This window comes from Carcharhinus amblyrhynchos, chromosome 3 (assembly GCF_965287045.1).
Source record: "Carcharhinus amblyrhynchos chromosome 3, sCarAmb.v2.hapA, whole genome shotgun sequence".
NCBI classification, from domain to species: Eukaryota; Metazoa; Chordata; class Chondrichthyes; order Carcharhiniformes; family Carcharhinidae; genus Carcharhinus; species Carcharhinus amblyrhynchos.
Genome location: NC_137326.1, coordinates 4764147 through 4776188, shown reverse-complemented (window position 1 = coordinate 4776188; position 12042 = coordinate 4764147). Strand labels below are relative to the sequence as shown.

At 43.6% G+C, this 12042-nt stretch overlaps 1 protein-coding gene across 2 annotated transcripts in view; it reads left to right on the top strand.

The window, feature by feature from the left end:
* abtb1 (ankyrin repeat and BTB (POZ) domain containing 1) overlaps window positions 1–12042 on the top strand; it is a 46943-nt gene that overhangs the window by 16476 nt on the left and 18425 nt on the right. Inside the window, exons 1-4 of one of the 2 annotated variants that reach the window (XM_080218644.1) lie at window positions 675–770; window positions 6244–6403; window positions 9793–9838; window positions 10469–10585. In XM_080218644.1, the coding sequence (XP_080074770.1) occupies window positions 733–770; window positions 6244–6403; window positions 9793–9838; window positions 10469–10585 (361 nt within the window). In that variant the 5' untranslated portion in view covers window positions 675–732. Of the gene's footprint in view, window positions 1–674; window positions 771–6243; window positions 6404–9792; window positions 9839–10468; window positions 10586–12042 lie in introns of those variants that run through there. The other variant, XM_080218643.1, reaches the window with a different exon arrangement.

Sequence of the window (12042 nt, the reverse complement as noted above, 5' to 3'; positions counted from 1 at the left end):
AAATCAGCAAGAACTTGCGTTTCTGTTGCACTTGTTTGGTCTAAACTCAGCTGCTACTCAGGATGGCCTAGAGGGAAAGATAAAACCTGCTTGAAGAAGGAGGACCAGAACTGTTTTATTCATCATAGTATTCGAACATACAAGCAAAGAGCAGGAGTAGCAAACCAGCCCTTGAACCTGCTCATCCATTCAATAATATCATGGCTGATCTGATAGTAATCTCAAACCTGTATCCCCATGTACCCCGAAAACCTATCATCTACTTGCTTACTAGAAATCTCTCCATCTCCCTTAAAAATATTCAAAGACCCTGCTTTCACTGCCCTCTCAGGAAGAGAGTTCCAGCCTGAGTGAGAAATTTTGCCTCACTTCCGTTCTAAATGGGTGACCCACAAGGGGAAATGTTCACTCCACATCCACCTGTCAAGACTCTCCAACGCAAACTGGAGGAACAACATCTCATCTGGCTAGGCACTTGCAGCCTTCAGGTCTCTGCTGTTTGGCCATTCACGTTCTTTATTCTCTCTGTCTACAGCCTTTTTTCCTGGTTTCTGTGGCTATGACTCTCTTTAATTCCTTCACCCTGCTGTATAAATATCTCCCATTTTCTATGCCTTTTAGCTTTGCCAAAGGTCATTTGGACTTAAAACATCAGCTGTTTTCTCTCCTTACAAATGCTGCCAGACTTGCTGAGATTTTCCAGCATTTTCTCTTTTGCCCTCAGGATCTTCTATGCTTCAATCCAGTCACCAGTCCAAACTTCAAATAAGGTGACCAATACTATACACTATACTCCAAACGTGGTCGTACTTGTACCCTGTATAACTTCCCTACTTTGTATTCAAATCCCCTTGTAATAAATGATAACATTCTATTAGCTTTCCTAATTACTTGCCGTTTCTGCTTACCACCGCTATTAAAAACCACTTCTTCATCACAGGTCTCACAGCCCGCCCATCTGGCTTCAACCAGCCACATCACTCCTCAGCTGGGCACTCCTCAGCTGTTTCCGCACTGGCTAAGGCCTTTATGCAGTAAATTGGCACAAATGTTTCCTTGCCGGGAGCCTGGAATTTCAGCTATGGTGCCCTTCCACCAATTAGTGACTCATGTCACAAACTCAAGTGGAGAATTCAGAGCTCCGTTTAGTCACTGTGGAAGCTGTTGCGTAGCTTGGTAATTATTACATATGCTAAAATAAATCTCTAAATATTGGGTTGGTGTCAGGTGTAGTTGACACGCAATGAGAAGGAAAGGAATCTCGTCAACGGACGGTCAGAATGTTGAAAACAGGAGTTGGAATGTCTTGTTGAAGTTGCACAAGACGTTGGTAAGGCCATATTTGGAATACTGTGCACAGTTCTGATCACCCTATTATAGAAAGGATATTATTAAACAAGAAAGAGTGCAGAAAAGATTTACTAGGATGCTGCCGAGATTGATGGTTTGAATTAGGAGGGGAGGCTGGATAGACTGGGACTTTCTCCTCTGGAGCATAGAAGGCTGAGGGGTGATCTTACGGAGGTTTATAGAATACTGAGGGGCACAGGTCAGCTAGATAGTCAATATCTTTTCCCAAAGGTAAAGGAGTCTAAAACTAGAGGGCATAGGGTTAAGGTGAGAGGGGAGAGATACAAAAGTGTCTTTTGGACGGGCTCATGGATGAGAGGGGTGTGGAGGGATATGGTCCAAGTGCAGGTCAGTGGGACTAGGCAGAAAATGGTTCGGCACAGACAAGAAGGGCCAAAAGCACTGTTTCTGAGCTGTAATTTTCTATAACTAAAGTTGTTATGTAGAAATATGCAATAAAAGTTTTGTGTACAGTAGGAATGATGACAGTAATGGAATAGCATGAGGATGGATTTACAGGAAGTTGATTCATCATTAATGTGAACTGTGTGAATAAAATACCTTACCATTCATGTATAACATGGATGCTGTGTGATGCAAGTGAGGGAATTGCAGGGATTCTGAAGCTAACTTTCTGACCACAGGAGAGCTGGAACATAGAATTTCAGAATGGGTGATTCAGCTCCTTCAGGCCTGTTGCGCTATTCAGTAAGATCAGGGCTGATCTGCTTATGGTCTCAACATTTGCTGCCTGCCCCCCCATAACTCCTGACTCCCTTGATTATCAAAAATCGATCTAATTCAGCCTTGAATAAATTCAATTGTCCAGCTGCCTCTGCTTTCTGGGGAAGAGAATGCCACAGACTAACAGAAAAAATTTCTCCTAATCTCTGTCTTAAATGGTAGATCTCTCGTATCCCCTGGTTCTAGTCTCCTGCAAAGTGGAAACGTGCTCTCAGTATTCATCTATCAGATCTCCTCAGGATCTTATCATAGAATCTACAGCATGGAGACGGGCCCTTCAGCCCAAATTGGTCCATGCTGACCAAAATCTCCATCTAATCTAAGCCCATTTGTCTGCATTTGGCCCATATCTCTCTAAACCTTTCCTATCCATGTATTCCATGTATCTGTCCAAATGCCTCAACCACTGCCTCTGGCAACTCATTTCACACACGTATTACCCTCTGTAAAAAAAAGTTGCTTCTCAGGTTCCCATTAATTCTTGCCCCTGTTAACTCAAACCTCTGTCCTCCAGTTCTCAATTCCCCAACCCTGGGAAAAAGACTGAGTGCATTCACCCTATCTGTGTGTCTCATGATTTTATATACCTTTATAAGATCACCCCTCAGTCTCCTATGCTCCAAAGGAAAAAAGTCCTAGTCTGTCCAATCTCTCTCTATAACTCAATCCCTAATGTTTCAATAAGATTACTTCTCAGTCTTCTAAACTACAATGGATACAGGCCCAAACTTTCTTCTTTGGATAAGCCCCTCACCCCAGGACTGATTTGACATTGACAACCCTATCTGACCAGTCTGTGCTGATGTTTACCTTTTATTTAAGAGTTAGAACACTTCATACTCACCCGAGTCTCATATGACAAGGATCAGCCGTGGCTCGGTAGCTAGCGTTGTTACCTCTGAATCAGAAAGTTGCAGATTCAAGTCCCAAATCAAGATACTTGAGTGCATAATTAAAATAAAATCTTTTAATGTAAATGTTGATATCATAATCCCTTAACAATGTATTCTGTTCAGAAAACCTAATGTGTTATTGGATGGCACACACTTCTAACTTTTAGAACTATCGAGCTCACCCTGTTATGCATAGCAACAGAGCAGTTCCCTCGGCTAAGCACAATAGTATTGAAATACAGTTCCAGTGTGATACCGGGCCAGGTTTGAAAAATATTGTTGGAAACTTTTGGACCTGTGCTTGATAAGCTGAAGTAGAATATACTTGAGTGTAAAATCATTTGAAATTTACTCGTCGTTTACTGGACTGGCTGTGCTTCTCTCGCCCATGCAGTGTAACACATACAGTCCCCCTGTGGAACCAAATTCTATGGCAATATATTCAGTGTAACGTGAACCCAACTTGCATAAATCAACCTTCAGAAAGAAAACATTGATGTGTGATCAGTTGCAATAACAAAATTTTTGTTTGCATATAGTTCTCAACACCAGTGTCCCACAAGGCTGTGTTCTCAGCCCCCAACTATACTCCTTATACACTGATGACTGTTATCGACTTCAGGAAACGTAGAGAACATGCCCCTGTCTACATCTAGGGGTATGAAGTAGAAAGGGTCAAGAGCTTCAAGCTTTTAGGTGTCCACATCACCAACAACCTGTCCTGGTCCCCCCATGCTGACACTATAGTTAAGAAAGCCCACCAATGCCTCTACTTTCTCAGAAGACTAAGGAAATTTGACATGTCATCTACGACCCTCACCAACTTTTACAGATGCACCATAGAAAGCATCCTTTCTGGTTGCCAATTTGCCTGGCTCCTGCTCTGCCCAGGATCGCAAAGAACCACAAAAGGTCATGAATGTAGCCTAATCTATCACGTAAACCAACCTCCCAACCATTGACTCTGTCTACAGAGTCCTGCTGACTTGGCAAAGCAGCCAGCATAATTAAGAACCCCACACACCCCTGACATTCTCCCTTCCATCTTCATTCAGGAAAAAGATACAAAAGTCTGAGGTCACGTACCAACCGATTCAAGAACAGCTTCTTTCCTGCTGCTGATAGACCTTTGAATGGACCTACCTTCATTAAGTTGATCTTTCTCTGCACCTTAGCTATGACTAACGACATTCAGCATTCTCTCGTTTCCTCTATGAACGGTATATTAGTTGATCTTTCTCTGCACCTTAGCTATGACTAACGACATTCAGCATTCTCTCGTTTCCTCTATGAACGGTATATTTTGTCTGTATAGCGTGCAAGAAACAATATTTTTCACTGTTAATACATGTGACAATAATAAATCAAATCAAATAATTGTAGTGTTCTATTAGCACTGCTAATTGCTGTGCCCTAATCAAAGCTAACATTAGAATAGACTGGCATGTCCAGAGAATCAGGCCAGGCAAATAGGTGAATTGCCTTGCTCACTATTTCCCAGCCTGGCTGTGTTCTGCTGCTTGTGCCACACATGCTGTCCAATCAGTCTGAGTTATACATGTGCAATGCAACGTGTTATCCATGAGTGATGAAATTAGTTAATTACCACTTTTTACACTCAGATCCCTGTTCAAATACAGCCCAGAATGATGGGTTTGAAGTTTCTTTTATGTCGAAATTACACACTTGATATGAATTAGGAAAGGTATGCTGGCGATATGTGAGGCATCATAAATATGGACGCTACTCCACATCCCCCTTTCTGCTCTCTCAGAAGTATCCTGTGGGCTATTAGTTTGGGATGTTTCTATCCTTTTTTTGGCTCGGGGAAATTAACTGCTCCTAATTTGGCAGTAATTGGCATGACATAGAACCTACAGCATTCGGTCTAATAGTCAGAGCTATTATTTACACTTCACACATTCCTCGTCCTCTTAATCAAAGAACAATGCAGCGCAGGAAGCAGGCCCTTCGGCCCTCCAAGCCTGCGCCGCTCATGCTTCCAACTAGACTATTCGTTTGTATCCCTCCGTTCCCAGTCTGTTCATGTGGCTATCTAGATAAGTCTTAAATGATCCCAGCATGTCCACCTCTACCACCTTGCTTGGCAGTGCATTCCAGGCCCCCACCACCCTCTGTGTAAAATACGTCCCTCTGATATCTGTGTTAAACCTTGCACCCCCCCCTTCACCTTGAACCTGTGACCCCTCATGTTCATCACCTCCAACCTGGGAAAAAGTTTCCCACTGTTCACCCTATCTATAATTTTATACACATTTAAATTAGCATTTCCATTTTGTCCCATATCACTTCACTCCTTTCTCCCTCTTGTATACTCCAAGCTCCTCTTAAACATTGCAGTGCCATCTGCTTTAGTCTCTCCATATGGCAGCAAATTGTCCATGATCCCCATTCTAAATAAATCCTTTACTTAGTGTTTGAAGTAGCTATTGAGTTACATCAATCCGTCTTCTATCAATGCGCAATCGTACTTGAATGTAGCAACCTATTTAAAATAGCTAGTGTATTTTTAATGTTATTCATGGACTAATTTCTCTGTTGGCTCTTTGTAGATCCAAAGGATCCTACAGGGCAGAAAAAGGCCAATCAGCCTACCATGCCTTTGCCAGGCCTTTTAAACACTCTATTTAAAAGGTACACCTGTCAGTCTGGCAGGGATGAGTTGATGTTTGTTAGAAAAAATACTAGACTGTCACAATAGGAGTGTGCTTAGGAGCAAAGCATACAGTTGGCACAGGTCACAGCGTTCTGTTATTTTATGGGGTGGCATGGTGGCACAGTGGTTACCACTGCTGCCTCACAGCACCAGGGAACCAGGTTCAATTGTGTCACTGTCTGTGTGGAGTCTGCATGTTCTCCCCGTGTCTGTGTGCATATCCTCCGGGTGTTCCTGTTTTCTCCCACAGTACGAATGATGTGCTGATTAGCTGCATTGGCTGTGCTAAATTCTCCCTCAGTGTACCCGAACAGGCCCCGGAGTGTGGTGACTAGGGGATTTTCACAGTAACTTCATCGCAGTGGTAATGTGAGCCTACCTGTGTCACTAATGAATAAACTTAAAACTTATCTGAGCTTCACTAACCTGGAAATGATTGGTGACACTGAGGTTCCTCCATAATTGTTCTATTTCGCAACACTGACATCCCTTAACCTGATGAGCACAAGGTAAGCCGAGATGAATATAGTTTCTGGCAGATATTGTCGCTTATCTTTTTGTTTTCATTTCAACGAGCAGATTATTGGAACAAGGGTATTTTAGTGATGTTGCCTTCCTGGTTCATGGGCAGACCTTCCGAGCTCATCGCTGCGTGTTGAACGCACGTTCGACGTACTTCGCAGAAATGTTTCAGACAAAATGGAAGGGAAAAAAGGCGATAGCGCTCAAGCACCCGCTGGTAAGATGCATATCATCACTGGAACATTTTTACAGCGCCGAAGGTGACTTTGACCAGTATGTGCCTTGTTGTGGTTCATTGAAAGAGCCGGAGACTGCAGCGCTTCAAGAAGGTGGCTCATCACCACCTTTTCGAGGGCATTTGGCGATGGGCAGTAAACGTTGCCAGCGACGCTCGCATCCCATGAAATAAGTTCTAAAAATTCATGCTCCTGTTATGGGTTGGCACACTGATCAGCGCTGCTGCCTCACAGCACCAGAGACCCGGTATCAATTCCCATCTCAGGTCACTTTCCATGTGGAGTTTGCACACACTTCCTGTGTCTGCGTGAGTTTCCTTTGGGTGCTCCAGTTTCCTCCCACAGTCCAGAGGTGTGCAGGTTAGGTGGTTTGGTCATGCTAAATTGCCCCTTAGTGTCAGGGGATTAGCAGGGTAAAGATGTGGGGTTATGGAAATAGGGGCTGGGTGGGACCGTGATTGGTGCAGACTCGATGGGCCGAATGGCTGTCTTCTGCACTGTAGGAATTCTATTCTGTGACTCTATTCCTCAACAATCCTGTTTCCTTTTCAAAATGTATATTGGCTTTTATTTTCAAAAGTTTTTGTACATTCTGCTCCTACTGCAATTGTTATTGCAAGTAGTTATTCATTCCATGTCCTTACCAACCCTCTGCCCAAAATAAATTACTTGAATTTCTGTCTTCGTTTCTTTGGTGTTGATCTTAAGATATGTGCTTAGAATTTCCACAGAATTTATTGGATTTCCTGTAGTGAGTTGGGTGGACTTCTCGGATAAATGGCCATTTCTGCCAAGTGGCTGAGATTTTTGCCACAGTTAGGCAGGAGAAAATTCCGTGAGTTTTTGCAGTGTGTTCTCTGGCTGCCAACTCGCTAATGATGGAAATAGATTCCCCTCATCTTGCCTTTTAAAAGCATTTTAGAGTTTTAAACAGCTCCATCATCTTTGCCTCCATGTTGCTCCTCATAAATGAATCCTCTTGGCCTGAATATCATTCCAGTGAATCTCTCCCTACACTCCTTCCAGATCCTGACATTCTTCCTCAGGGAAAGAGTCCAAAACTAGACACAGTAGGTTGGATTTTACTTCACTAGTAACAGTGTGACTGCCACCCCTGACTTGGGTAAGGCTAGCATCAGCTTCTGGCATCCACACACGTACTGGTTAGGTGGATTGGCCATGCTAAATTCTCCCTCAGCATACCCGAACAGGCAGCAGCGTGCGGTGACTAGGGGATTTTCACAGTAACTTCATTGCAATGTTAATGTAGCCTACTTGTGACCAATAAGTACATGTACAGTTCAACGTGGGAATTTGGAACTTGCTTCATTGGTGCCCTGCTCCTGCACAAGGATGTGCTGTTACATGTCATGATGTGGAGATGCCGGTGTTGGACTGGGGTAAACACAGTAACAAGTCTCACAGCACCAGGTTAAAGTCCAACAGGTTTGTTTGGTAGCAAACACCACTAGCAAAAGCTAGTGGCTTGTGCTACCAAACAACCTGTTGGACTTTAACCTGGTGTTATGAGACTTCTTACTCCGTTACATGTCATACATATAGATCACCGTCGTGGCATAAACTCAGACTCATTTCCAGTTTTCTCGCTCCTAAATTAGATGCAAAGGTTAGAACTTGTTCAGTCAGGAGTAACTGGATTTCTATCAATATAATGAGCAATAATTACAACTGAGCAACCTCTCTGGCCCTGAAAAATGAAATTGGCAACTACAGATTAAAGCAAATTACTGTGGATGCTGGAACCTGAAAGAAAAACGGAAAATGCTGGAAAATCTCAGCACACCTGACAATATCTGTGGTGAGAGAATAGAGCCAACGTTTCAGGGCTGGATGACCGTTTGTCAGAGCTGAAGGCAATACAAAATGGGGTGATATTTATACTGTTATGGTGACACGAGAAGGGGATACTTACCCACAACTCCCCCCGCTCCTCACCACATCTATATAAATCTCATTCTGTTTTCTATTGTCCTCAGCTCTGGTGAAGGTTGACAACCTTGGAGTTTTATTCCCTCAAAAAAAAGCTAATCTTTGTATTATTTTTCCTGTTTTGTTCTTTCGGGAAAGTGGAACTGAGCAGCGACAGATCAGCCATGATCTTATTGAATGGCGGGGCAGGCTCGAAGGGCTGGATGGCCTACCCCTGCTCCTATTTCTTATGTTCTTATGTTCTTATTTGTCCCAATCTTCATTTTGCTTCTTGTGCATAGATTTAATTATAGTTTATTTTTCCTGTGTTTTACTTCCTGCTTTGCTGTCTGTGAGGGTTCTTCAGTCCAATTGGTTGAGAGCCCTCCATGTTGCTTATCCTGCTCACGGATGCCAGCGATTCCCTGTTGAAGGGACTGCATTCAAACTGATGCTAGCTCACTGAAAATCTCTGTTGATAATCCTGCTAAAACCCAGTGAATCTCACACAAGATAAACGGTGAAAGCCATTCCTTCACTGCTCACTGCAAAATCAGGGCGAGTGTTCTAACTGCAGCCCAACCATTGATGTAGTGTGGCTTAGCCTAATCTCTCCGCATTTCACTTAGGATCCCAAATGCTTTTGTTTGGTCTCTTAGCTTGTTCTCACTTCTGTATCTGGACACCTCAGTCTTCATGCTTGTCTGCTCAGATTGCAGCTTTACAGTTAATAAATAGAATCCCTACAGTACAGAAGGAGGCCATTTGACCCATCAAATCCGTGCCGACCACAATCTCACCCAGGCCCTGTCCCCATAATTCCATACACTTACCTTGCTGATCTCCTGACACTAGGGTCAATTTAACATGACCAATCCACCAATCCGCACATCTTTGGACTACGGGAGGAAACTGGAGCACCCGGAGGAAACCCACACAGACATGGGGAGAAAGTGCAAACTCCAGACAGACAGTGACCCGAGGTGGGAATTGAACCTGGGTCCCTGGCGCTGAGAGTTAGCAGTGCTAACTACTGTGCCACCGAGCCACCCGGATAAATAATTTCAGTGGACCTCTGATTCCCCGGTGTCCCTTTCCTCTCGTATCTGACTTTTCCTTTTTATCATTGAACTCCTTAACCAGTGAAAACTCATCTTCTTTTCCTCCTCTCCCCCACTTGCTCATCTTGTGGCTTTTGCACTGAAGCATAATTAAAGGTGCTGGCTGCCCTCTGGTGGCCATCTTTCATATTTTGAGTGTTGTTAAGCTTGAGTTCAATGTGAGGAGAAAATGCATTCAACTTTGCAATGGTCAAGAGAAACCTATTTCAAAACCATGTATGGTATCAATGTAATTTATTTGTGATTGACAGAATAATTGTTATGGCTTCAAAGTACAAGGTTGTTTCATGTTGTTCACCTTTTCCCTCCCGTTTCAACAGATTAACCCGATGGCTTTCAGGGCAATTCTTCAGTATTTTTATACAGGTAAGTAAGGTGCTGCCTCGTGTGTTTGGTTCTACCTGGTCTGATAAACAATTGTTCACCCCTACAATCAGCTTTTTGTATCTCAATCTGCCAATTTCTTAACCCTGAGCACTGCTGCCTCACAGCGCCAGAGACCCAACTTTGGTTCTCAGCTTGGGTCACAGTCTCTGTGGAGTCTGCACGTTCTCCCCGACTCTGCGTGGGTTTCCTCCAGGTGCTCCGGCTTCCTCCCACAGTCCAAAAGACATGCTGGTTAGGCGCATTGGCCATGCTGAATTCTCCCTCTGTGTACCCGAACAGGCGCCGGAGTGTGGCGACTAGGGGCTTTTCACATTAACTTCATTACCGTGTTAATGTAAGCCTACTTGTGACACGAAATAGACTTTAAAATTGCTCCCACATTTTATTGTGCTGTGGACCATCTTGTGAAAAACCTATTATTGTCCATATACGTAATGTTAGCTAATTGTCCCCTTTTCCTTTTGATTAAAGAACCCAATCAAGTGCATCAGAAATGATGTCCCTTTCGCAAGATAGTGTTGACTATTATCTTTTTCCAAGTGACAGCTAACTTTGTCCCTTTATAAGAAGAGCAGTTGCCAATTTTCCTGGCTATTTTTGTCTCCACAGGCCGACTGGATATTGAAGTGGAAAACGTTGAAGATTTTAAAATCTTAGCCAAGCAGTGCAAGTTAGAAAAACTCATCAGTGAGTTGGAAAGCAAATGCAAGAAGGTGTACGAGTTTGGTAAGTTTTTACAGCACTCACTTTCCCAACATTCTTTCAAAAAGTAAATATTTAAGTTTTCTTCGCTATCCCTTACTCTTCCCTTTACAGTCTCCTAGATTACCAAAACTAAAAAAGAACAAGGTGATCACGTAGCAGTTTTTACAACCTCGGAATTGCTTAAGAGGCATTTTAGTCACTTTAGTAACATGGAAAAATGCAAGAACTATTTTGCACACAGTAGAATCCTGTAAAATGCAATGGGCAGATTGTAGTGATGGAGGTTGGGAAATGCAGGTTGCTTAATAAATATTGACTCAGGACGTCAGTCTTCCCCCGCTCTTCTGGCTTGCTGATACTCACTGTCTCCGTGAAAGACACAAATGTTGAAAAATAATATCCCTTCAAGTCTACTTAATTAATGAATCATAGAATCCCTACAGTGCAGAAGGAGGCCATTTGGCCCATCAAGCCTGCACCAACTCTCTGGCAAAGGCCTTGTCCCTGTCCTATCCCTGTAACCCCATGCACTTACAATGGCTAATCCCCTTAACGTACAGAACTTGGGGCACTAAAGGCCAATTTAGCATGGCCAATCCACCTAACCCATGCAGCATGGGACACTAAGAGGCAACTTAGCATGATCAATCCACCTAGCCTGCAAACCTTTGGAGTAAACACGGTTAGAAGTCTCATAACACCAGGTTAAAGTCCAACAGGTTTATTTGGTAGCACAAGCCACTAGCTTTTGGAGCCCTGCTCAAAGGGCTAGATGGCCTACTCCTGCTCCTATTTCTTATGTTCTTATGTTCTTCATCAGGTGATCACCCGATGAAGGGGCAGTGCTTCGAAAGCTAGTGGCTCATGCTACCAAATAAACCTGTTGGACTTTAATCTGGTGTTGTGAGACTTCTAACTGTGTTTATCCCAGTCCAGTGCTGGCATTTCCCCATCATCTTTTGGAGTGTCAGAGGAAACCTACGCAGACATGAGGAGAAAGTGCAAACTTTGCACTAACAGTGACGCAAGCTGGTAATTGAACCCAGGCCCCTGGTGCTGTGAGGCAACAGCGCTTGCCACTGTGCCACCGCGCTGCCCGAACCTTGCTCTTTTGACTGGTTTAGAATCACACTTTTAACCCATGAGGGACACGTGACGATAACTCAGGGATGCTGAGGCCACAGTAGCGCACTGATAGGAGTTTGCTCTGCCTCTGGGATTGCCCCACACTGGACACTCCTGTGCTATTATGGTCAGTGGACTTGCTTTCCCCATAGTGGGAGAGAGAGAAGAAATAAACTTTGGTTTTATAATTAAGATGTTCTGTTGTCATGGGTCCTTGTCATCTGCTGGACCCACCTTGCCTCCTGATAGCAGTTTATTTTGCTGAAGAATAAAGTAAAGATGGAACAGCGCTGAAACTAGCTCAGGCAACCACCCTCAGCTAGATTCCGAGAGGCTCTTGAAGTTGCTGGTCT